This window comes from Stigmatopora argus, chromosome 9 (genome assembly GCF_051989625.1).
Source record: "Stigmatopora argus isolate UIUO_Sarg chromosome 9, RoL_Sarg_1.0, whole genome shotgun sequence".
Taxonomy (NCBI): Eukaryota; Metazoa; Chordata; class Actinopteri; order Syngnathiformes; family Syngnathidae; genus Stigmatopora; species Stigmatopora argus.
In genome coordinates, this window is record NC_135395.1 from 16,174,140 (window position 1) to 16,197,522 (window position 23,383).

Here is a 23,383-nt window from a genome sequence, read left to right on the forward strand (position 1 = left end):
AACTTTTTAGGTTCAAAATCCCCAAATGCATACTTCATAGTCTTCGGCTTCGGTACACATAACTTGGAAACAGCAGCTACCGTTTTACAGGTGGTTTATTATTTTGTATAAAATTCAATAAAACTCTAAGTTTACAAAATTGACTTTTAAAATATTGGTCTTCCTCTGAAATGAACAAATTCACAAAAATAATCATTCTTCCTTATGAACATGACACAGCCAGCGTACATTGGAGATGAAAACAATGGCAAAGGATTGTTACGTCACACAAAATGACGACCAGCAGAGGCCTTCAAATCAAACTATCGCACTCAGCCAATCGAGCCTCACCGATGGTTAAAGAAGTGTGTGCTCATTTCTTGGCCTATTTTTATTGACTTCAAATGGGAGGTCAGCGGAAATTATTGCAGATCTGCAAAAACTCCCCTAAGAGTGACATTGGAAAACATGTGTGTTCTCAAAGGACACAGACAGCTGCACACGAGTAAGAAAACATTCTGTTGCTGCCATTTTGAACCACGACCAGCGAAGATTTTTTTTGTCGCCGCCAATACGAACGATCGCTGCCAGCCCTCCTGTTCAAAATGGACTCGGACCTCTATCGCCGTCAGTGGCTATGTATTGAGACATTGTGCCAAAATATGTTAGTTCATTGGCATTCATCCTGACCTCAACGCAATGGGATATATTGCTTCACGATATAGAACGACGGTAACAGTTAAAAAGAGGGCAGTCGTGGCAGGAGAAATGGGGGGCGGGGTTCACATTATTCTTTTCAAAAGAATGCTCAGAAACACATTTCAGACCAGCTGAAGAAATATCATAGTGCCATTGAGGGATGTTTTTTATGGCTTATAGTCTGTACGGCGGAGTGTCGGTCTACTGAATGATTGTGGTTGTCAATCCATCAGTGTGAAGAGGATTAGATTCCAAAATTCCCTCTACGTACTTTTCCCCGATGAATGTGCCTTGTAGATAAGCAGCCCTGACAGGAAATCACGTGGCAACATTTGGATCGTTCCTATATTACTTACATTGTCTTCTGCTTGTCATTTTTTTTGTTTTTGGCTTCTCGCTCTTACGTTGGCGTGTTTTGTTGATGATCGCTTGCAAGCTGTGATGGCGTCCCATGCTTCTCATCAATCTTGGCAAGAGTAAGCTCCAGCTGTTGGATTAGTGTCCGTTTCTTGAACCTGGAGGATTTTACCAGGAAAGAAGAGGAGTTGAACTCAGAGTAGTCCACGTGGTGTTTTTCATAGTAAAAAAAAAGAAAAAACCTTACAAACACCGTACGACTCGTACGGTGTTTGTAAGGTTTTTTGGGGGTTTGTAAGGGGAATCATAATCATTTATAAGGGCAGTTATCGGCAGAGGTTGACAGGTATGTCGCTGTGATACTGGGTGTATTGACAAAAGCACTATATATCCCAGCAGTCACTGCGCAGTACTTTTTCTACGGGAAAAATAGTAGAGTCGGGGACTGCTTGCCGTAGTTGTGAGAGCTGATGGTGTACCCTATCGACTGATTTATTTTATTTTATCGTGATAACATTTTTAGTATTGGTCCATATATAAAGCGTACTGGATTATAAGGCGCCCTGTCTATTTGGGAGAAAATATAAGACTTTTATGTGCGCCTTATAGTCGTGAAAATACGGTAAGTAATTTGAAGTAAATTGGACTTCATGTAAAAGTTGGCATTTTTACACTGTACAAGTCGTTACCTGGAGGCCTCTTGAATGGCGTGTTGGATGAAGTAGCGCTGGACATTGACTGGTCCTTTTACCTGCTGCAGTAGTTCTAGTATCGCCTCAAATTCTGTCACCAGGAAAACAGACGTTAAATAAACAAGAGTCAAACCGATAACCCGAAGAAGGTGATGCGCAATGGAGACATTTAGGAGCAAGCGCCAACTTACTCGGACTCCAAAATCAACAGTTTTGAGGCACTCTTAACTCACGTCGGCCAGGTTTGCGGACTTCCTTGATGACTCGTGTTCGCAGTTCCGCTTGGCTGCCATCTAATGGCGTTATGAATATGGTCTCCAGGACTGCTGGCTCAGTATCTGCACTATCCAAGTTGCTCTGCGGACTCAGCCCCTCACAATTGAAAATCTCTTCTGGTGAGTGCTCCTCTGGACCGTCTTCAACCATCGCTTTCTCTTCGCTCACGTGGATGTCCTCATCCCCATCCACTGCCTCTGGTGTTGCTTTTCCCGCCGAGTTGAGCGAAGGTTGAATTCCGCCTACAGAGTCCACCTCACTGGGCCAATTGTCAGCCGAGTCAGGAACAAGACCGCCATCCCCGTTACTGTCAGTGACCACCACACCACCAACTGGCCCTGAAGACAAAGTGTCATCCATTTTTCTTTTTTAAGCAAGAAATGAGTTCAATTTCAGTGACATATTTCATCAATCAAACTTAGTGTAATCGCAGCCAGACTAAAGCTTGGCAGATGGCAAAAAAAGTCACTCAAAAGAGTTCTTTGATGGTTTTTCAAGTCCTTTGTTACGCTCCACTTGAAATAAACTGTCAAACTGAACAAAAGTGTATTTTTTGGATTCAAGGGCGCATCGTCAATGAATCATTTATTTGATACATCATGCCTGCCTGCAATGTAATGCATTTGTTTTCACAATGTAACAATTATTTTATTAAAAAAATACAATATAAATATATTTTAAAAATAACTTTTATATATACGTGTTTGTGAGGGGCAGGCAATATTTTGTAAATAAAGTTACTTATGTTTAAATGGCAGATTCTTTAAAACTACTAGTTACAATAAAACACAATAAAGAAATCAAAATTGAAAAAATATTGTGAAAATTTTTTAAATGGGACATTGTGAAGAAAAAAAATTGATGGGAATATATATTTTTTAAAGATGAAGATAAAGATCGCCCAACCCTGCTACCGACATGATATCCCTACCTTTGTGCGGCAGTATGACCTTCGGGAGATTCGGTTGTCCCTGAACACCAGTTGGGCTTTTTCCAACAGGAATGTGGTTGACACTGACCGGTGGAGTCTGGGGTCGCCGTAGTAACGGCGACATGCTCCGCCTTCTCTTCATAGTAGCGCCTGCATTTGGGTCACTGGAATTTGCCCTTTTCTTGTTTTGAGGACCCAATACAAACTCATCTGCTTCATCGATCATCATTCCCTAAAAAGCACGAGCAACAAATACATTGACGGCCTTGCAGAAAGCAGACTGCATCAAGTAACATGTTTTTTTAACAAATATGTGACCTTTTTATCCTGCTTGAAAGGATTCCCAAATGTGTGCAATCGTTTCGGTTGATCCGGATCAATTTCTCTGAGAGGAGACGCCATCATCTTTAGATACTCTTGATAGTTTCCCATCTGAGCCACCGGAATGCTGTGAAGGTAATCTAACAAGCCAAGTCCATTTGGAAATGAACCCAATTGAGTTTCTGTGATCCTGTTACATGGAAAATGGATGGAAAATATGATATAAAATACGTACCCTCATCCTGCCCTCGGATGAGCTTTTGTGAAGTTCGCAGTAAGTTAGAACGCATTCGCGTAAGCTGATCTAGAAGATTCCGTCTTGGGATGTCATAGGCATTTCGATAAGCTTGAGCCTTAACATCCTGCCAAAAAGACAAGTGTCATTTTTTCAACACCCGGGAAACATGTTTTCAAGACATTTGGTTTTCGTCCAACGCCTACCTTGCTGAGAAACGCGATCTGGAAGCCGGAAAACTCCTTGAAGTTGATGTCCGCACTGCGAAGCGGACCCTCGCCAGTGATTCCGTGGAGCAGTTGCTTAAAATCTCGCCGGTGAGCCAGAGACAAAGAGCTTGAGTGGTTCTTCACCCTCATGCCAGTTTCTTGGGGCGCCTTCTTGCCCACAGATACGATGAGGCGCTCCGACTCTATTTTTGCCTGATGGAACCAAATGCTTCATTTCACATGTCTGTATTAAGACACCAAATATATCTTTCATGGACTATGAATGCTCTTGTCTAAATTCGCAAAAATATTTCAGTGTGTTCCACAGGATTCAAAAATCTTTTCCACCATTAATGTGACTACAATTACAAAATGATTGTTTCTCCACGTTGAATATTAACTCACTGGCTGCCATTGTGGGAGATAAACGCTGAAAATGACGACAATTACAAGTTACAAAACAGAAAACATCCGTTAGAACACTGGTGTCAAAGTGGCGGCCCGGGGGCCAAATCTGGCCCGCCGCATCATTTTGTGCGGCCCGGGAAAGTAAATCATGAGTGCCGACTTTCTGTTTTAGGATCAAATTAAAATGATAGATATAGATGTATATTATATTTCCTTATTTTCCCCCTTTTAAATCAAAAAATGCATTTTTTTAGTTCAAAAATCATTTTGTAAAATCTAAAAATATATAAAAATATTTTCTGTTTTCCACTTTAATATGGAACATAATTAAAGAAAAATTTGGTTTCCCTGGCAAGAGATTTCCCCTTACTAAGAAAAAAAGCTCAAATAAACATTGTTTTAGATCTATAAAAAAAACTGAATATTCAGGGCTTTTAATCCATTTATAAAAAAAATCTAAATATTATATCTAAAATGGTCCGGCCCACATGAAATCAAGTTAACGTTAATGCGGCCCGCGAACCAACCCGAGTCTGACACCCTTGCGTTAGAAGACAATTGAAATTCCCACCTGTTGGCTGAGCTTCTTCAGGTAAGAGATGACACTGTAACTCAGACCACAGTCCATGCTTTCTCCAATCAAATTTGGCGCCCCCATCATCCTCAGGGCCTTTTTTAAAGGCTGTAAAAAGATCCAAGTGAACTCAACCGCATTGTAGAATTGAACAAAATCACATTAAAGCTACTTCAGGCTTTGTAATTGACTTACCAAGAGATAATACGGAGGCATCGTTTTAAGGTACATCTCCAAGGCTTGTCGCCACTTGAGGTTCGGTTTTAGCTTGTGCACTTTGAACAAATCATCTGAAACGGAGCAGAGAGCGAGTGAGCTGCACTTTACAGTGCAATGCTGGTAGAATATTAAAAAGCCGAGCACTATGTCTCACCGAGGAGTGGAAGGAGCACCGGGTAATTATAAGGCATGACAAAAAGGTTGACACAAGTAAGGGTGGTGCTGGCTTTAAGGTAACCAAAAGGCTGACCCAGGTCACTTTGCTTCCCACTGCTGCTCACAAACACCTGAGCAAAGTGGGTGGGTGGAAAAAAAAGGGAAAAAAAGTGTTCTTAGTGCACATGAAGTCAAACTGGATTGCGCCGGTGGCTACTTTTGCGTCAAATCACACGGGATGCATTGATAGCGAAGCCGAGCGACATTTATTTTCTGAGCTTTATCGGATTGCTTTTTCTACCTGCCAGCACATGTGTGGAGACTTCCTTTCCAGAATGTACTGGGTGAGAGGTGAAGGTTCCAGTTCGTATTTGTCAAATGGAAGCTTGTCTATCACCATGGGCTCACAGTCCACACAGGAAAAACGCACAACAGGATGGGCAGTGCGAGGGGGCTGAAAGTAGATTTTTTAATTGTTTTTTTTTTTGAACAATCCTGTCTTCCAGAATTTGAATTTCAGTGTAAATTAACTTTTAAAAAGTCTTTGCTCACCAGTGTGGGAGAGTTCTGGTCTGGCCAGAAGGATTCCGGGATGGGCCAATGTCCAACGGGCACCCCTGTTTTAGGGTTGGGGCGTACATAGATGAGTTTGTGGCAACTGTGCCACAGCTGTGGATTGAAGGACGACGACGTGGAGCGGTTTGACTCCACTTGGTTGTCTACAAAATTGAAAAAAAAAGAGGACATTGTTTTGTTATACTGCAGCATGTTATGGATATTTTTCACATTTACCCTTAAAAAACGTCTTTCAATGCTATGAGGGGGAAAACAGCACATTGGCATCAGTAAAAGTTACCTTCCCCTACGACGGGTGGATCTGGCCCACTTTTCTCAAAATTTATAACCACGCCACTTTGGACTTTTTGGACAAGAGACTCGAGACACTGGTTTAGCATTCTTTGCGTTCGCACGCAGTAGGATCGCCCTGAGATGAAAAAAAAAATTGAATGTGTAAATGACTACTAGGTAAAAAAAAGTTGGGTGTGAATACAACAGGTAAGCGAGAATGTCAACCTCCAGTGACTTCACACATTTGGGTGATGGCGGACTCATCTGTGGGGACGCTGCCAAGCTGCTCGTTGTCTGCAGTAGCTGCTCCGGGGAGCCGAAGCACCAGCGCGAACAACCTTTGATCCCAACGGAAGGGCTCTTTGGTCAGCTCGCTGCCAGCCAGAGGCGAGTTCAAGGGAAGGTGAAGCTGCACAGGTGCAAAATAAAGGTTATTGAAATTTCAGCGCTGTATTTTCCCTCTCTCTCTGTCTCTTTTTTTTTTTACCTCATCTGAAACGCCTGAGCTATGTGTGAGCTTGTTGCCATCAGTGATAGTGATGATTACAGATGGCTCAAGGAAGAAAGGGTTGCGGCCCTGAGGGGGAAAAGATCCAACAGTCATCTACAAATTTAGATGAAGTGGCTAAACATCCACCCATTTTTTCATGAGCTTTATCTGTTAATAGTCACACAAGGCTGTAATCAGTAATCAAACAACAATGAGACAAACAGCTATTCCTAAGTCTCTGACGACCTTAGCATTTTTTTTTACTATAACATACCTGTCAACCTCTGCCGATAACTGCCCTTATAAATGATTATGATTCCCCTTACAAACCCCCCAAAAAACTTACAAACACCGTACGACTCGTACGGTGTTTGTAAGGTTTTTTGGGAGTTTGTAAGGGGAATCATGAAATGAAATACAGTTTCATGATGTACTGAACTGAGTGATTTGAATTTGCTTGGCAATATCATATACTGTACCTGCCCATAATTGTCGATGCCTGAAACGAGGCGGTTGAGGTTAAGCAGGTCAAAGGCCGTGCGGAGAGCGTGACCTAACGTCGTCAGCCCGGACGCTTGAAGATTCTTCAGCTCGCACATGAAGGTGGCATGGTTCTCCTTCCAACCCGCCTGAAATACACAGCCTGAGTATGAATAAAGTAGTACAAAAGAATAAGTAGATTTAAAAAAAAAAAATGGCAAACTGTCATGAATTCTTGACTGACAAGCATGTCCAAGCACGTCACATTTTTCAAGACATGACAGCAACCATTACATGAGCCAAACTCTTCAGAGTGATGATAATATATGCCCACAGCACTACAGTGAAGAGGCAAATGTTCAATAAAAGTGTCCCAGGGAAGAAAAAAAATAAAATTCCCTCCTCCTGTAGCCTTTTCTCTGTGAAGGAGACATTGAGTCCTACGGGAGAGGATGTGGGTGTGGAGCTGCTTTTGGACATTTTCTCCAGTGAGGTCAAGTACTTCAGTGTTGAAGCTTCATGCTTAATCTAAGGATGACCTGCAAGATTACCACTTCCCATGTCGAAAAGGGAGGGGCAGAAAAGAGCTTCAAATGCAAGTATCAATGTGTTTGCTTTGAACACAGACACAAGCTGGAATAGCATTAGAATGGGGGAGAAAAAAAGTGGAAACCCATGGTGGTTGCATGTATGATATTAGGCCATTTGAGCTACAACGCTGAAATACTGAGACATCTACATCTTGTGTAGGCTGGGAGAGATACAAAGCCAAGCTTGCTCTCAATAATTCAGACTACGGAATATTTTTATTTTCTTCCCACCCACCAGACTCTCTCTCCTTCTCCATCAACAATTTATCGCCTGTGTAACACCACAATTGGAGGGGTCCCATGCAGTAAAAGCATGCCCTTGCATCACAACCCTCCAGGAACAAATCAAACACAACAAACATAAGACGAGCTGCAACCCCTAAAAAGAGCAAGTGGTACAAAGTAACAAACACTTGCTCTCTTTGATCAAGTAAGACTAGACTTACCCTAGACATAACCATATAGTAGAGAATACTACAAAGTTCATCTTACACCTAAGCGTGTTGAATGCTTCATCATATAGCACACATGTCCTATATAATAACTTACATTTCATCTAAATACACTTGTACTGCTTTAAAATGGTGTAATGTAGGTTGGTGATTATGCAAACATGTCATATTATGAGAAGTATATATGTATATATTAGTTTACAAAAATTGCATAAATAAGATTTGGCGCAACACAAATGCTTGTCTGATACTAAAATCATTCTCAATATATATTTTTTTAAATACCCATCATGACTGACCCAAGTTCTCGTATCTCACTGTATTTTATAACAACAATTTGTCAAGTAATGAGGATGTGACCTTGCGGCTTACCCACTTGGTAACCACGCTGCAACTACAGCAGTAAAAAATGTTCTTTTAAAAAAAAACGCCCACACTATTCAGTAGATACTTCTAAGTAATATGCACAGCTAGAGACACAAAAAAATCCCTCGTAATGAATGCCAAGTAGCTGAATTATTTACTTTAAAACTCCATGTGGAGATCAACACAATTAATGTTATATAAACACCACATAATGCAATGGGATGCAGTTCCAGTTTACTGTGATCCAATTTGCTCATTCCCCATGTTGGATTTGAAAACTCATTTAACATTGTCAAGTCAACTTTGGAGAATATATGTCTGCCCCTCATCCAGGCCAACAGGGGGCAGAAAAGAAAACCCAAATCAAAGTCACCTCGCCTCATTTCCTGCCTGAGATCATAGGGCATGAGCCAGGATATAAAAAAATTCAGATTCAAGCCTTGAAAGTAGACAGGCGAGAAAGGAGCAAGGAATACCCTTCAGATCCAATCACACGCAACTGGTAGGATAAAATAAGTACCACCCAGATGCCAGCTGATTGATGCTTAATTTGCCCCTCACAACCTTAAGTTGCATTCTTTGTATTTTCCCTTAACTTGGATTACTCTTATGACCTATCTCTGTAAAGTGAATATTTGTGTTTGATTTACTCAATCAGTTAATTTTCAAGTTTGGGGCAAAATTTGAAGAAAGTAGAGATAACTTGACAACAATTAATGTTATATAAACACCACATAATGCAATGGGATGCAGTTCCAGTTTACTGTGATCCAATTTGCTCATTCCCCATGTTGGATTTGAAAACTAATTTAACATAATAATGTATTTTCATTTTGATGTAAACCTCTTTAAGGCAGGTTCGACACTCAAGGTTGCAAATTGATATTGCATGAAAAAGCCAAGAGTCAGGTGCCAGGTTATAAAACATCACACACAGATGACATCTGAGCTCTGGAATTATAGAAATGTGGCTCAGTCACAGGTTGCATCACAATTTGACTGGGGTGTTAGTCTGGATTTTGTGAGTCGATGGTTTTTATCATCAAAAGTATAAAATCCTGGCAGACGGTTGAACATTCATTTTGTTGTTGTTGTTGTTGTTGCAAAATAGCCAGAATGATGATTCCCGAGGAATATCCAACACATAGGGGATGCGTGAGACAGATGGGAGGAAGGGAGGGTTGTGATTGTGTGCTGAAACACAGTCCTCGCAGTATCGGTATGAAAAATAATCATCATACATATATTGTTCCATCGTGCTCCGTCCCGTGAAGGAGGTTTATCAACTTTCAGGCCATGTTTGGCCAATGATAATACGCCAATGAGGCAAGAGGCGGGGTTGAGGATGACTGACGGGAGTCTGAACCAATGAGGACAGTGAACCGTGAGGGGGGGACGTGACGTCACGCTGGATAATAAATTTCGACGCCTCCATCTCAACGCCCGAGAGTTTTCTCTACACAAAAGCAAAATGTCCGCTGGATGGAAGGAGGCAGCGCCGGTCTGCTTCTGCGGACAGCGCCAACAATTAAATTGCCGCTCTTTTGCTACCTCGAGGCCACCGGAAACTGCCGGACAAACCAGACGGACAATAAAATCCCACCAACAGAAAACATAAGTCGGACTAGCAAAATGTATCAATTGTATGAGTTGCTAATTACCTTCACTCCGTATGGCGGATCATCGAATGTAACTAGCATGTACCTGTCGCCTCTACTAGCCGGGTCTCGGGCACGCAGCTGTCAAAAAAAAGGAAAATCGAAACAACATATATTAATGTCGCCCGAGGAAGCCGACGCTAGCCAAAAGGTGCACACTTGCTGGGAGGGGGAAAAAGTCGGGGTAAAAGCATTCGTTACCTTCATAAAGACCTCAACCGCGCCTTTAGCAATGTCCAGATACGTCGTACCCAAATAAGTGCGCTGATTCATAGAGGCGGACGTGTCTAAGAGGAAAACTAAAATAGGCATTTTAAATTAAAGCCGCTGTTATATGCGTCTTTTTTCCTTTCTCTCTTTTTTTTTAAATTAACTGTTTTCCACATGTGACCGATCTATAGTTCGGCCAAGCAGGTCACGCATGTGCGTATATATTTGTTATAATAAGCCCCCCCCCCTCCAGAAGAGGGCCGCTGCCTCTGCCCACCCACCGTCCGCCTTTCCAGTGTTCTGACTCTGCTCGCGTTGTTCAACTTATGTTCCCTACCGAAAGGAACGCCCCCTTCCTCTGGTGCAGCGCCATTGGCTGAGTTGGCGTGCTAAAGACACGCCCCTCCCATGTCAAGTGTATATAAACTAGCAGCAACGAGGGCGACGTGGTTGTTTCGCTTTTACGTGCCCCGTTGCTGTTGCTCTGTAATACACGCAAATTGGCGTTTAATTTCTTTGTCGTTAATGCGTAGCTTGGTTGTCTTAGCGGTATCAATTACGTTTTCCACATGTACTTAGCCATTTCCTCAACATAATGTGTGCTTGCCTAGTTGTTTGGCCCCTGATATGTAACAAAATACCAATCCAACATGGCGTCAACCATCTTAATTAAACATGATATTTTGTATTATGTATCGTATATTTAATGCATAAGCTAGTGCTCGTAGAGATTTCTTGTTTATCTCCAGCCGTCTTGTTGACGTCTTAGCACGTTCTCGGGAGCATTCCCACAATGCACCGCGAACGCTGCAGCTATTATTGACAAAGGAAAAAAAAGGCTAGAAAGAAATAACAGCATTCTGGATTCAGCGCGACAACCCATCGGTGGTGACATTAACGATAAAATCGAGGTAATTCTTTATTTTCACGGTTGGTTGTTGTGAAAATCATCCCTTTTGTTGATTAAGTATGGCATTTTCCAAACAATTAGCATTCGGGTTGTCGTAGCAGGCTAGCCCCATAGCTTGAATTTATTTTTTTACAATATAGCCATGCAGATGACATGTCATCCGATTTAAAACATTTCTGGTTTATTAGCGAGTCTAAATATTGGGCTCGCCTAACACCTTTTTTAAATGAATAATTATAATACTGACATGAACGCTCGCGGTATATTTTAGCTTCGGAGCTTTCTTTACAGACGAAGAAGGGCTGTACTTAATAGTATAACCATGACACATAAAGTGTAACTCGAAATCGTGAGGTTTTCGTAACGATAAAGAAGAATAAATATTAATTTGAATTTTTTTTTTGGGCGCTTTTGGTGGCGTTTCTACACTCCACTAGTGTTCGTGTTCACGCTCCACATGTAAACAGGATGTTGCAATTTGGATTGGAATGGATAACTTTTTTCATCCCGTATTCGGGAAATTTCATTGTGACAGTAGCAAGAAAAGGCATAGTTATAAGTTAGACAGTACAGTCAAAGCCCGCAGAACAACAAAGCAAATCATAGTCAATGGGATCACTTTAGAGGTGAAATGAACTCATTTTTTAAAAAAAGAGACGCTGTACCATTCATGTCTAAAGTGTACTCATTTGTTTGCTAATGTTTGCGCGGATGTTGCATGGGAAGATCTATATTTGTAATGTTTTGCAATCTAAGTTGACACTGTTGCCCAATGTGGTGTGTCCAAACAATTCGCTTCAAAATAAAATTGAGCCAAAACAATATCAATAATCAGAATAAAGAACTTTAGGAACCCTTTGTAATTATGTTAGTTATATCAAGTGAACAGCAAGGAATATTTGCAAAGACTAAAGATTACTAATATGACTACTACATTGTTTGGTAGAGGGCAGGTGTCATGAAAACTCTGGATATGCAAGCAACAGTTATAAAATTTTGGACAATTGTGGCACACAAAAACCCGTACAGACAAATACAACTGTCATGAGGCAATTCTGTCACATATAAACCAAATTTAAAGTTTGTACAAGGATTTTTAAACATGTTTAGAGATGATGAAATGCTTGTTTTGACATGCGCCCCAGTGGCAATATCCAGTACTGCATTTTTCCATTTAGTTCTGGGACTCATTTCTCCCATTTTGGAGGTTGCTAACTCTGTCAGTTGTCCATATTCACTTGTGAAGCACGACTGGAGTGGAATTCATCATCACAAAGAGAAACCTTAGTGTCTCCCCTCTTCACAGTGCCATGCCATAGAATCCAAGAGCCTAGCGCCCAGTTTGACCGAGTTTCCGGAGTGAGGGAAGAGGGGGAGACTGTGGACGGGGGACGGAAAAGAGGATCTCAGTGGGGGCCAATGCAGCAGCAGCAGCATCGACAGCCTGAGCTGGTGGAAGGCAACCTTCCCGTGTTCGTGTTCCCCACTGAGCTGGTCTTCTACGCCGATGAGCAGACGTCTCACAAGCAAGTGCTCACCCTCTACAACCCTTATGAGTTTGCGCTCAAGTTTAAAGGTCAGTGGTGGGGCTGTGACAAAATATGGATGTGCGATAACAGCAATTACCGCGGGTATCTCACCTTTTGTGATTGGATTTGGAACCCCACTTGCCTTTTTAAGACACGTTGAAACTATTCTCACTTGTACTCGGTTGTATTTAGTGTTTTGTTTGGAGGTTGAGCAGTTCCTGATACAAAAGCTTATGCTTCAAAGTGACTGCGTTTAGTTTAGTTTAAGAATTAAGGATTTGTGGTCCTGAAAAATTGCATTTGATTCATCTTCTAATAATAATATTTTTACTTCTTTTTTTTTTCCCCCCCTCCCTCGCAGTGCTGTGTACAGCGCCGAACAAGTACACCGTCGTGGACTCCACCGGAGCCGTCAAACCGCAGTGCTGTGTTGACATGTGAGCTTCTTACGTTTGACAGATACATAGTGGACAAAAAAAGGAGGAAAATACCGTAGGCGGCGATTTACCCAAATGTGCTCACGTGCATTTCAGCGTAATCCGACTTCGAGACGTGCGGCCATGCCACTACGGGGTCTACGACAAGTTCCGCCTGCAGGTGTCGGAACAGAGCCAACGCAAAGCCCTGGGTCGAAAAGAGGTGACGGCCACGCTCCGTCCGACGGCCGGGCAGGAGCCAGGCGGCGCCCGATCGCAAGATGACGAGCGGCGAGCCAAAGAACAGCTGGCGGACAGCGAGTTTTTTGAACAGACCGTGTTTCAAACAGGTAACGATGGAAGTGAGGATCGCTCGACGGAGCCAATGAGGTGAAAATTCGACGGCATTTGTTTCGTAGAGAGCCGTCCTGTCGCTGGAGGCCCCAGTCTGTTGACGGTGTTACTGGGGCTTACGTGCGTGGCCGCCCTGATGCTCCCCACCTTGGGGGAGCAAGAATCCACTGTGCCTGTCTACCTCCACTTAAGTGTTAACAAGAAACTTGTAGCAGCTTACGTTCTAGGTGAGCACTTTTTTTTTTTACTGTTCAAGAGTTGTGCTTCCTCAAGGCTAAGTTGTTCTAAATGGTTTCGTTTCAGGACTTCTCACAATGGTCATCCTACGCACATGAAGCGGAAGGGGGCTTCTCGAAAATTCAGACATTGCCACGCGGCGCCAGTTTCATTAGTTGACATGGGGAGTTTTTTTTCTTTCCCAGCGCGTCTTCGCTCCTGAAACTTTGAGTTTCAGTTTTCAGACGCAAATTTGGGTTGGCGGCACAGCGATGTAAACAGACTTGCGGCATGTCCCCTGGGGAGGTTCCTCCCCGAGCAGGACGTGAAGAAAGTATGTATGCCCCATGTTTCCTGTCCGTTGCTATGAAACTGAAGTGAGCACATTATGCATTTTACATGTACATAAAGCCATAGCAATTTTCTTATCGTTATTAATTGTAACCAAAATATTGATGTTTTAAGTTGCCAGTGTAATGGAAGACAGAATGCAGATATCTGCATGTATACGATCTGAATGATGATTTTTTTTTCCCTCCAGCAATCATGTCAAAAAGCCTTTTGCTCAGAATACTTGTATTATAAAAATGTTCCAAAAACATTTAATAAAGTGTCAGTCCATCAGCCTGACATCTTTGATTTTCATTAGTCTTAATAAATTCCATGAAAGAATTTTCCAGTTTGTTGCAGAAAGTATGCCAACGCTCTACAGATCGGACAAAAACATAACACACGTAAAGAAATAATTTATTTAATCTTTGTTTGATATGAATGCAAACAAAAAAAGCAGAAGTCGATTTGACACTGGGCGTGAGTTTGGTAAGACCCCAAGATAAATCTCATGCCTTGACAGCTAGTCAAACTGTTTCCAACCCCCTCATGTTCAAATTTTGGATAAAGTAAAATGACATTCAATTGTAGAACTGCAAACAAACCTTACTTCATGCAAAAAAAAGAGGGTGCAATGCCTTTAAAATAATTACAATCACATCCTTATTTGTACACAAAAGGGGCACAGGAGGGACTGTTGATCCAAAATCTAGGTGCAAAAGTCACAGTAAAGGCTTCATCTTGACATACTGTTGTTTCTACTCATTGGAGGTCACGTTAAACTCCACCCCCAAATAAACCATGAACACAGGCTGAAAACAAAACCCTGTGCAACAAGAACCACAGCAGGAACAGCAGCCTTCCATAAAACAAAGCATCCGTGTCACTTGCGTGTTAACTGCGCTGGATGAAAATGACACTGACTGGGGATAGAACACTATCACCTATTTAATATAGATATATCATTTTTCTTTTTTTCCCCCCATAAATATTTTTTCCATAAGAAAAAGCATATCTGTACAACCACAGTGAGGCCTTTTGTGTTAAACACATCCAGGACCACCTTGTGCCGCCTGCGATAAACTGCACGTTTTTTTCATTCCGCCTCCTGGTAACACAAAACGTGGCCAACGTCACACCACTTAAAAACATACAAAAACACCACAGTTAACACCTTTAAACCAAGGGAACAGTTCTCTCTACATACACCAGTAGTTTCCATCAATTCCTTTTTTTTTCTCTCCCCTCCAATGCACGGTGTCGCCGTTAGTCTTCACGCCAACTTCAAACTAGACGAGCTATTCCGAGGACGAATACAATAACGGGGAACGGACGAAGCGGACAATAAGACAATAATAAATATCTTCTTCCAAAAACGGTATTCACCGAGGCCCGTTGGACAAAATGGGATCTGGCGTGAGTAAGGGCAATCACAAATCCAAATATGAGTTTTTGTCCAGTGCTTGGGTACGAGAGTGATGGCTACTACGAGTGTAAAACTACTGCCAGTGAAGCTGAACCTCATCCATCCAAAGTTTAGCAGCTCGTGCTCAGCTTGCTCAGACATTTCACTCAGTCTGTCACTAGGTTTACCACTGCACACCATGCACCCCCCCACTTAAGACATATCTGGACAACCAGCAGCAATAGAAAGCGCTTATTCCTCAAAGCATTGCTGAAGGGAAAAGGCGTCCGTCCCCTAAGCGGAGAAGCTTGTTTTCGAGACTTTCCATTCATCCGGCGCATTGTCACTTGGGAGACAAATCTGGGAGGGAAGCAAAGGGAGAGTTGCTGGAAGACGACGGGGACACTCCCTCCATTTTACCCGGGGAGTCCGTCGAAGAGCAGACGCTGCTCAGGCTGCCGTCCAACAATCCGTCCGGAGAGTGGCTGCGTGAGAACCGAATATTCAACAAGGGCAATCAACACCTTTCCCACACAAGACTAAAAGGTTTTAAATATATTTTTTCCCCTTGATGAATAAAATCACTGTTCATCAGCAATATTTATGGCTTACTTGGCTTTTTTTGTGGATGTTTACGCCATGATGCTGAGAAATTGAGAATACTTTTCCACAGCTCTTGTAATTGCAGTATCTTTAGTATTTGACTATTACTTGAATACAAGTGAAATTTGGGTTGAGGAAAATGTTACCAGGAGCCAAGATCCGAAAAGTTGGAGACGTCAGAGGACAGCATATTAGTGGTGCCTTGGAAAAGCCTTTTTGGCTGACTCTCCGTCTCCATCTCACCTGCACAGTAAAAAAAAAAAAAACTAGATTATATATCTTTCATGCACCAATTAGGGTTTTTCCCCATCAATGCTTTTATTACATTCGTGAGGACAGGGGTATCATAGTAGGGTCAAGGGTCCAATTATGGCCCTTGGGACAACAACCCCTCTCTCAGGTTTCTAATAGTATTATTAGTGTAGGATTGATGTGTATTGCAATGGGCAAATATACACATATGTATATAAATAATTTCAAACATATTCAAATTTGATACAATGATTTTAAAAAGCTAATGAAAAAAAAGAGCAGAAGAGAAATCAAAAAGACAAATGAAAAATAAAATTTAAGAATAGAATACAATGAAATGAAGAATGAAGAACATTTCAGATAAGTTTGGCCTGCGTATTTTGGATGACAATAAATCACAGTGCTAATTGTGTCCACTGCACGTTGGTGTCAGGTTGCGTTTCACAACAATGAAACCTTGTTAAAGTGAGATCAGTTTGCAGTTCAAATGATGACTGGTTCAACAAAATAGTGAAATTCTTACCCTTGCGTTTAATAGGCCCAAGGATGCTAGCTCTGATGCAGTTGATAGGGCTCTGACTACGGCGACTGCAGGATAAAAGTATGAACAGTATTTTACTGAATGTAGGCCAAATATAAAATACGCGTGGCTGCAGCTGACAGAGACCTTAACCGAACTCTGTCATCCCACCCACTCAGTGTTGTTAAATTGGATTGAGTTGAAAAGTGGGAGATAACTCCAAACGAGACTCACCCAAAGCGTCGTGTTGGACTTGGTATCGGACTGGGGGTGAGGCCATTGCTGCTCACGAGGATTTGAAGTGAAGGCGAGAAGCACTGCTGCTCTCGACAAGCGTCAATTAATACGGCAGAAATGGGAAAACAAGTTATGGTCAGACTTGAGCAGTGCAAATCATTCTTTCACTGAAAGGTTGGATTTAACCTAAACTGAATGACTCTAGGGGAAATGGAGACATCTCTTTTAATCTGTTCTCATGTAGTAAAATATTTTTGAACTACTTCATGGCAGCATAACTAAATGTGTGTAATCGGATCTTTAGATTGGAAGGAGGCTTCGAGCAAAAAAGTAATACAGACAAAATTCTATAAATATCCAGTTCTTGTTTAAGTTCCCTTTGATAAGCAATTAAAATGGGTGAGCAACAATGAGCACAAAACATGACGTTTTCAGACCAAAATTACTTCCAATTGGTCTTTATGACTATTGGTCATCACAATGTTTTTCTTGTTATATAAATCTTAAAGAATAATCACATTTTCAGCAGCAAAAGAAATTGTTCCGTGTGGTGAGGAGAACAAAGTCTAATGTTAAAATTTAGGTTTTAGTATTACTAAAATAATGATATGGCATTTTGGGATTAACTAATACATAAGCATCCTCTACTGGTGGATGTGGGTACTACATGATCAATTCAGCAGTCTTTAACATTTGAATTTCATTATTCTTGACTAAAATTTGAACCTGAATTTTCTCAACTAAATGCACTTTGTCACCCCATTTATCCACCATCTCACAAATTTTAACTCACAATGTTAATGATTTCACATCTCTTAATCCCCCATAATATGAATGTACTTCAGAATAACCTGTTAAAACGCCCTAGCTAACTGTTGGGCTAACTAACTAGCTTTCCATACAGAGTATGACAGGCTGAATTCTTGCTAATCCTAATATCAAAGAAAGAGGAACATTCAATGGTTGTGTAATTCATGTGCTGTTGCCAGAAAATAATTGTGTACTATATTTGTTTGGACAGTTGTGAAGAAATTTCCATGACATTTTGAGCATGGCGGTCATTTGCTTGGTTCTCCCAGCATGTGTGTCATGTGTATGAAATGATAGGGGGAAAAGAAAAAAAACTGGTTTGAGTATCAGATAAGAATAAGGCATACCTGTCAACCTCTGCCGATAACTGCCCTTATAAATGATTATGATTCCCCTTACAACCCCCCCAAAAAACCTTACAAACACCGTACGAGTCGTACGGTGTTTGTAAGGTTTTTTGGGGGTTTGTAAGGGGAATCATAATCATTTATAAGGGCAGTTATCGGCAGAGGTTGACAGGTATGATAAGGCACCAACTAAATAGTATTCAAAACAGGAACGGTTGACTGACAATTTACTTCTATAATGGAAAGATTGTTGAAAGAATAGCAAGCCTCAGGATAGGCCTTCACAGAACAGATTTTAATAAATCACTGTTTGTCCACAGGAGTCAAGAAATGACTTCCTACTGGTTGCCATGCGGCATTCCATTTTCTAAATCCAATTTGGGTGATGAGGGGAAACAAGTTTAGTATAGAGTTGTTTCACGGCACCCTTCATCTACTTAGCGGCAGTAAAATCGAATCACATGCATGTAAACAAACTAAAAGGTCGAGGCTACCTTTTTCCCAATCCCCCTGGTGGGAGACGGTGCGGGGGACACAGGCACGAAGTCGACGCGCTTCGGAGAAGATGACGCAGACTTCTCCAAATCATTGTCGCTCTACACGAAATATATATACACAAGATAAACAGTACAAATTAGTCAGATTAAAAAAAGAAAACTACCATGAATTATGTTGGAGTATTATACTACCGACTCAGTCTGACCTTGAAAGACTGGTGGCCCTGTTAACTCCCAAATACAGTAACTGTATTTTTTTTCTTAATCTAGCATGTTAGTTTATGCTCACTCCACAAAGAGACAAGCGATGGACATAACACGCATTTAGGAAGTACAGCTAGGTGTTTATGTAAAGGAGAATAATGCCATAATAGAGCTTTCTTACCAAACTCAGACTTTCCTCCCATGACTGGCTTATTTGCATAGCAGCTTGAACTTCCCTGTTAGGACACAAAAACATCTGAACACTAAGAAGTGATTCAAACCTGTGACACAATCACTGCAGGCTGTTCAAACAGGCAAACATTGAAGCGGCTTGTGTAATCGCAAGAGTTCTTGTGTCAGCTTGGGAATGATTTGATTATGGCAAATTGCGTCGGTAATGTGTCCACTGATAGTTCCAGGAAAAAGAAAATCCATACACAGAGACGTGTGGTGATCCAACGACTACTCTGAATACTCACAATCTTGGTGGAATTCATTTTTCCTCCCAACTTTATCGAAATGAAAGGGTTCTGAATGCTTTGGTTAGATATTTTTGGACCCATTCTACTGCATACCGTACTGATTTCAGCTACATTGTTGCGCAAGGAAAACACATTTACCAATGAAAAAAAATAATGTGACTATCTAACAAAACATTGGCTACTCCAACCTGGAACACAGAGTACAAGTCCCCATGATAAATCCATTTAATCAATCATTTCCAACAGAAATCACTGCTATCATCACTTTAGCTCTGCACTTAATGTTTTAAAGAACTTTTTAACATTCCTAACAAGCACCTCAGTTTAAAGACAAGTTAAATATAGTCAAATAAAGCTAAAATTCAAACGGCTCTAATGATGACAATGTTCGCCAGAAAAGGAATGTGTATTGAGAGCTACCTATGTAGTAGACCAATACTACTTTGCAGTAGACAAGAAATAAGTAGTTGTACTATTACTACTACTTATACTACTACTTAAAAGTCCAGAGCAGTGCTGGTTATCTCAAGTATACTACAAAATACAAATAGTTAGTGAGCAAACACCTACTGAAATGTTTTCCATATTTGTGGGTCATCCTTTATATTAATTAACTTAACATGTTAAATTTGCATGCCCTGCTTTAAAAGGTTGTGTAAACAATAAGTACAGTAATCCCTTGAATATTGTGGTTAATGTAGACCAGACATGGCCGCAATAATTGAAAAATCTCAAAGTAGGGTCACCCCTATTATAACTTTTTTTTCTTCAGAGCTGAGTCTTAGTAGTAAGCTTACAAGGTTCAGCGTGGATTTTGACTTTTATGAACTTTTAAAAAATTAAATATTTTTTTTTTAAATAATTCATAGCGTAGACGTGATAATCGAGGAATTACTGTACTTCTATAAATGATCTTACCGCTCGTGCGCAGTTTCTCTGTTCATCACATCCACACCTTCTTCCTGTGACAACATACAAGTGTTACATTTTTTTTCAACCAAATCTTGTTACATTTTTACCAAATCTAGTTACATTTTTACCAAATTTAGTTACATTTTTACCAAATCTAATCACCATAATCAAGGACTTGAATGTCTATGTTCGAGTCTGATACTGCCAATCGATCAATTAACGACCGGAGGCTCTGCGAACTCCAAAATATTGCTATTGCATGTTTACAAAACACCATCGACCCCTACGGTTTCAGACGGGTGATGGTGGTCTAACATGCTTATGTTCCTACGTGACCGGCTGCATTGGGTTGTTTTCATACTCGTTTAATCTGATGAAGCCTGGTGCTGGGAACACGGATGGGCGAAGATGGAATCTACAAAAAAAGTCAACATTCAATAATCAATGACTCTGTAAGCAAAAACCACAAAAAACTGTTTTTTTACCATGTTGGGCCTGTTGACGACTGTTGTGCTATTTCGCCGGCTTCGCAAGATGTCTCTCTGGAACACTTGGGAATTATCACTGCAATGACACACTTGTTGTTTTAGCCCCAGGGCTTAACACTCGAGAGGTCAGTTTTGGCGACACCGAGCTAAACATTTATGAGAAATAGATTCGGGGGAAATAGTTAACAAAAGAACCTTAGGCCATTAATCATGGGAGCACTGTTGGATCTTCTCAGCTGTCCATCGGTCTGAACTAAGGAAGATGGGCTGTCCAGGTCGAGCTCCATCTTTTCTTGTGATAGGACTCCTGAATTGTGCATCGTGCCGAGTTAACGCAGCAAATCTTTTTGCAATCCAAAAAGCCCTGTCGAAGCTGTTACATGTTTGCTCTTGTACGTGTCAACTGGACTCTTGCTTGAGGCAAAATCATCGATGAAGAAAGCGTGAAAAATGATGGAGGATGGAAAAAGGCTCAGGAGGGAGGCCCGTGTTCCGAACAACTCTGCCGCAGAGGAAACTTAACGTGGTCCAACAAAATGTGGTCGTCACTACAATTCCTTCCGACAAGATTGTTGGGGCATGACCGAGTTAGCAGCTTTCGTAACGTTATGCGGCCAACTTTCCAGATGGATGCTTAGCATGCAATGGCGAAAGGCAGCACAATGACCACTAACTCGAGCTGATAGTTGCAAGAAGAGCGTCACCGCTGACTATAACTATGTCAATCGAATCTTAGTACGTTAAACAGTCGGGTCAGGGTGGCTAAAATGACCAACTAAACGTAATTTACACCAAACAAGTCTTACACAATTTTATCTCGAGATAACGCGCGGCCAACCTTTTCCTGTTAGCATGTTGCTCGTTAGCATTAGCCGATTCAACAGTCTAACAGCAAGCTACATTTAGCATTACGCCAATAGCCGTAATGCTCCGACCACAGAGCCGACCAAGTCACTCATCATCAACTAAACACTTGCGTGGATATCGACGGCGGTCGATTTAACCAGGCTTTTTAGAATCAATATACGACGTGGAGTTACGTTATTCAGCTTCTGCTACACGCCAGACGGAAACCATTCGTATCTTCATTGTGCGCGGCATCACAAAACTTCACGCCCCATAATGTATTGCGGGTTGGCCAGCCTCCACTTGAAAAGACGTCAAAAAGACCAACTCTGTTTATACAATGCATTACGGTAATGCGTGGTTATCGCGCAGTGAAGCGTGATTATGAATCCTACGAAAGTTGCAATAGTCTCTCATCCAAGCAAAATGCGCCCTAGGCTACGAAAAGTAAATCGACATTGAGAATATGTAACACACTTCTACAAATGAAAGTATAATTAGGGTGAAATTTAGCTTATGGATTTTGCTTTTAGAAATGTGCCATCTCATTTAAGAAAATACGGCATTCCCGCCCGGATAACAAGGGGCGTGTTTACAGTGTGGCAACCAATCGTGTTGCAAGGGTTCTGATTGAGCACCCAATCCAATCCGATTACAGTAGGGCGGTTCCGTAGCGTTAAACTGTCTCCATTAAAAAATAAATAAAAAATAATAACGCCTTGGGTGCGATGGTTTCACATTAAAGTTTAAAACAACACGCTGATGTTTAAAATAAAGTAGAATAGTCCTATAATCTTGCAATCGTACCACTTCTGAGATCCACTCACCAAATCTGCTCTGATGTCATTTTTCAAAATAAAAGTACCTTTGTCGCAGGGGTGCTGGAGATTATTTCAGTCAACTATGGGCCTAAATTGGTTGCCAGCCAATCCCAGAGCACAATAGGACAAAAACACGCACACACACAAATTATTATGAGGGAAAAAAATCATAGTATAAATAATTTGGGGTGTACATTACATATATTCATCAAAATATTGTGCGCAATGTACATATTTTCTTAAACATCATACATTTTTTAAAGCTCCTTGGCATCTTGAGCACAAATTGGAACTCTTATTAGCTGTTCCTAGCTTGAATTTACAAATAATAATAATAATGATTTAATGGCTTGATAACCAGGTACTGTGGAAATCATCTCAAATCATCACATCATCACACTGAGACTTTCAAATTGGACTTCAGTCAACAAGTCAGTTTGTGCATATTTATTGAGCAGCACAGCAAAAGATGGCATACAGTGGTGGCAGCACTGATGGGTAGCTCTTGCAACAAGACAAAAAAAAACAACGGTAACAGTGAAAACATTGGTCAGGTCTGTCCGGGTAAAACAGGGGTGCCCAACTCTGGTCCCCGAGAGCCCCTATCCAGTCTGTTTTCTATGTCTCCCTCCACCAACAAACCTGAATGAAATAATCAGGATCGTTATCAAGCTTCTGGATAGCTTGCTGATGAGTAGATAATTGGTCCATCTGTGGTAGAGGAGGGAAATATGAAAAAAAAAAAAGACTGGATAGGGGGCCCTCAAGGACTGGAGTTGGGCACCCCCGAGTTAAGAGTTTGAAAACTAAATGCATCTTCAGACTGCTCATTATTCAACTGACACATTCTACATTGGTGAGACTTTCTTCAGGAAACAAAATAACAAGACACAAACATTTATTCTCAAACCACAAATTGAGTTTATGAAATGACTATTGAAATATGGACATAAATATCATATAACTGTTATTGTCAGGTAAAAACAGAAGACAATTTTTGGGGGCTGGGAGGTCAGCAATAGATTTATAATTTTATAAATTGATTGAGAAATG

General features: G+C 41.2%; 3 protein-coding genes and 1 non-coding gene across 4 annotated transcripts; 1 reads left to right on the forward strand and 3 right to left on the reverse strand.

The window, feature by feature from the left end:
- Positions 1-763: 763 nt before the first annotated feature.
- On the reverse strand, positions 764-10,432 carry LOC144082113 (integrator complex subunit 6-like). Its single transcript, XM_077608977.1, has 18 exons — positions 10,143-10,432; positions 9,945-10,022; positions 6,875-7,024; positions 6,393-6,482; positions 6,131-6,314; positions 5,913-6,041; positions 5,609-5,775; positions 5,358-5,510; positions 5,055-5,187; positions 4,877-4,971; positions 4,679-4,789; positions 3,697-3,912; positions 3,491-3,617; positions 3,253-3,395; positions 2,935-3,166; positions 1,961-2,341; positions 1,725-1,818; positions 764-1,193 (listed from the first exon to the last, which is right to left on the reverse strand). The coding sequence occupies exons 1-18, from the start codon at positions 10,251-10,253 to the stop codon at positions 1,079-1,081; spliced, it is 2,709 nt and encodes a 902-aa protein (XP_077465103.1). The 5' UTR covers positions 10,254-10,432; the 3' UTR covers positions 764-1,078.
- A 182-nt stretch (positions 10,433-10,614) lies between these two features.
- LOC144082116 (motile sperm domain-containing protein 1-like) lies at positions 10,615-14,206 on the forward strand. Its single transcript, XM_077608979.1, has 6 exons — positions 10,615-11,062; positions 12,368-12,637; positions 12,952-13,027; positions 13,124-13,356; positions 13,426-13,587; positions 13,664-14,206. The coding sequence occupies exons 2-6, from the start codon at positions 12,481-12,483 to the stop codon at positions 13,693-13,695; spliced, it is 660 nt and encodes a 219-aa protein (XP_077465105.1). The 5' UTR covers positions 10,615-11,062; positions 12,368-12,480; the 3' UTR covers positions 13,696-14,206.
- A 98-nt stretch (positions 14,207-14,304) lies between these two features.
- Positions 14,305-21,896, reverse strand: LOC144082115 (P2R1A-PPP2R2A-interacting phosphatase regulator 1-like). Its single transcript, XM_077608978.1, has 10 exons — positions 20,859-21,896; positions 20,661-20,739; positions 20,537-20,590; positions 20,182-20,225; positions 18,963-19,017; positions 18,575-18,676; positions 16,921-17,006; positions 16,690-16,754; positions 16,061-16,157; positions 14,305-15,796 (listed from the first exon to the last, which is right to left on the reverse strand). Exons 1-10 carry the CDS (start codon positions 20,981-20,983, stop codon positions 15,655-15,657), a joined length of 849 nt encoding a protein of 282 aa, XP_077465104.1. The 5' UTR covers positions 20,984-21,896; the 3' UTR covers positions 14,305-15,654.
- Positions 18,748-18,901, reverse strand: LOC144083008 (small nucleolar RNA U109). The gene has a single exon (XR_013303443.1). It is a non-coding gene; the product is annotated as a small nucleolar RNA U109 (small nucleolar RNA).
- Positions 21,897-23,383: the final 1,487 nt, after the last annotated feature.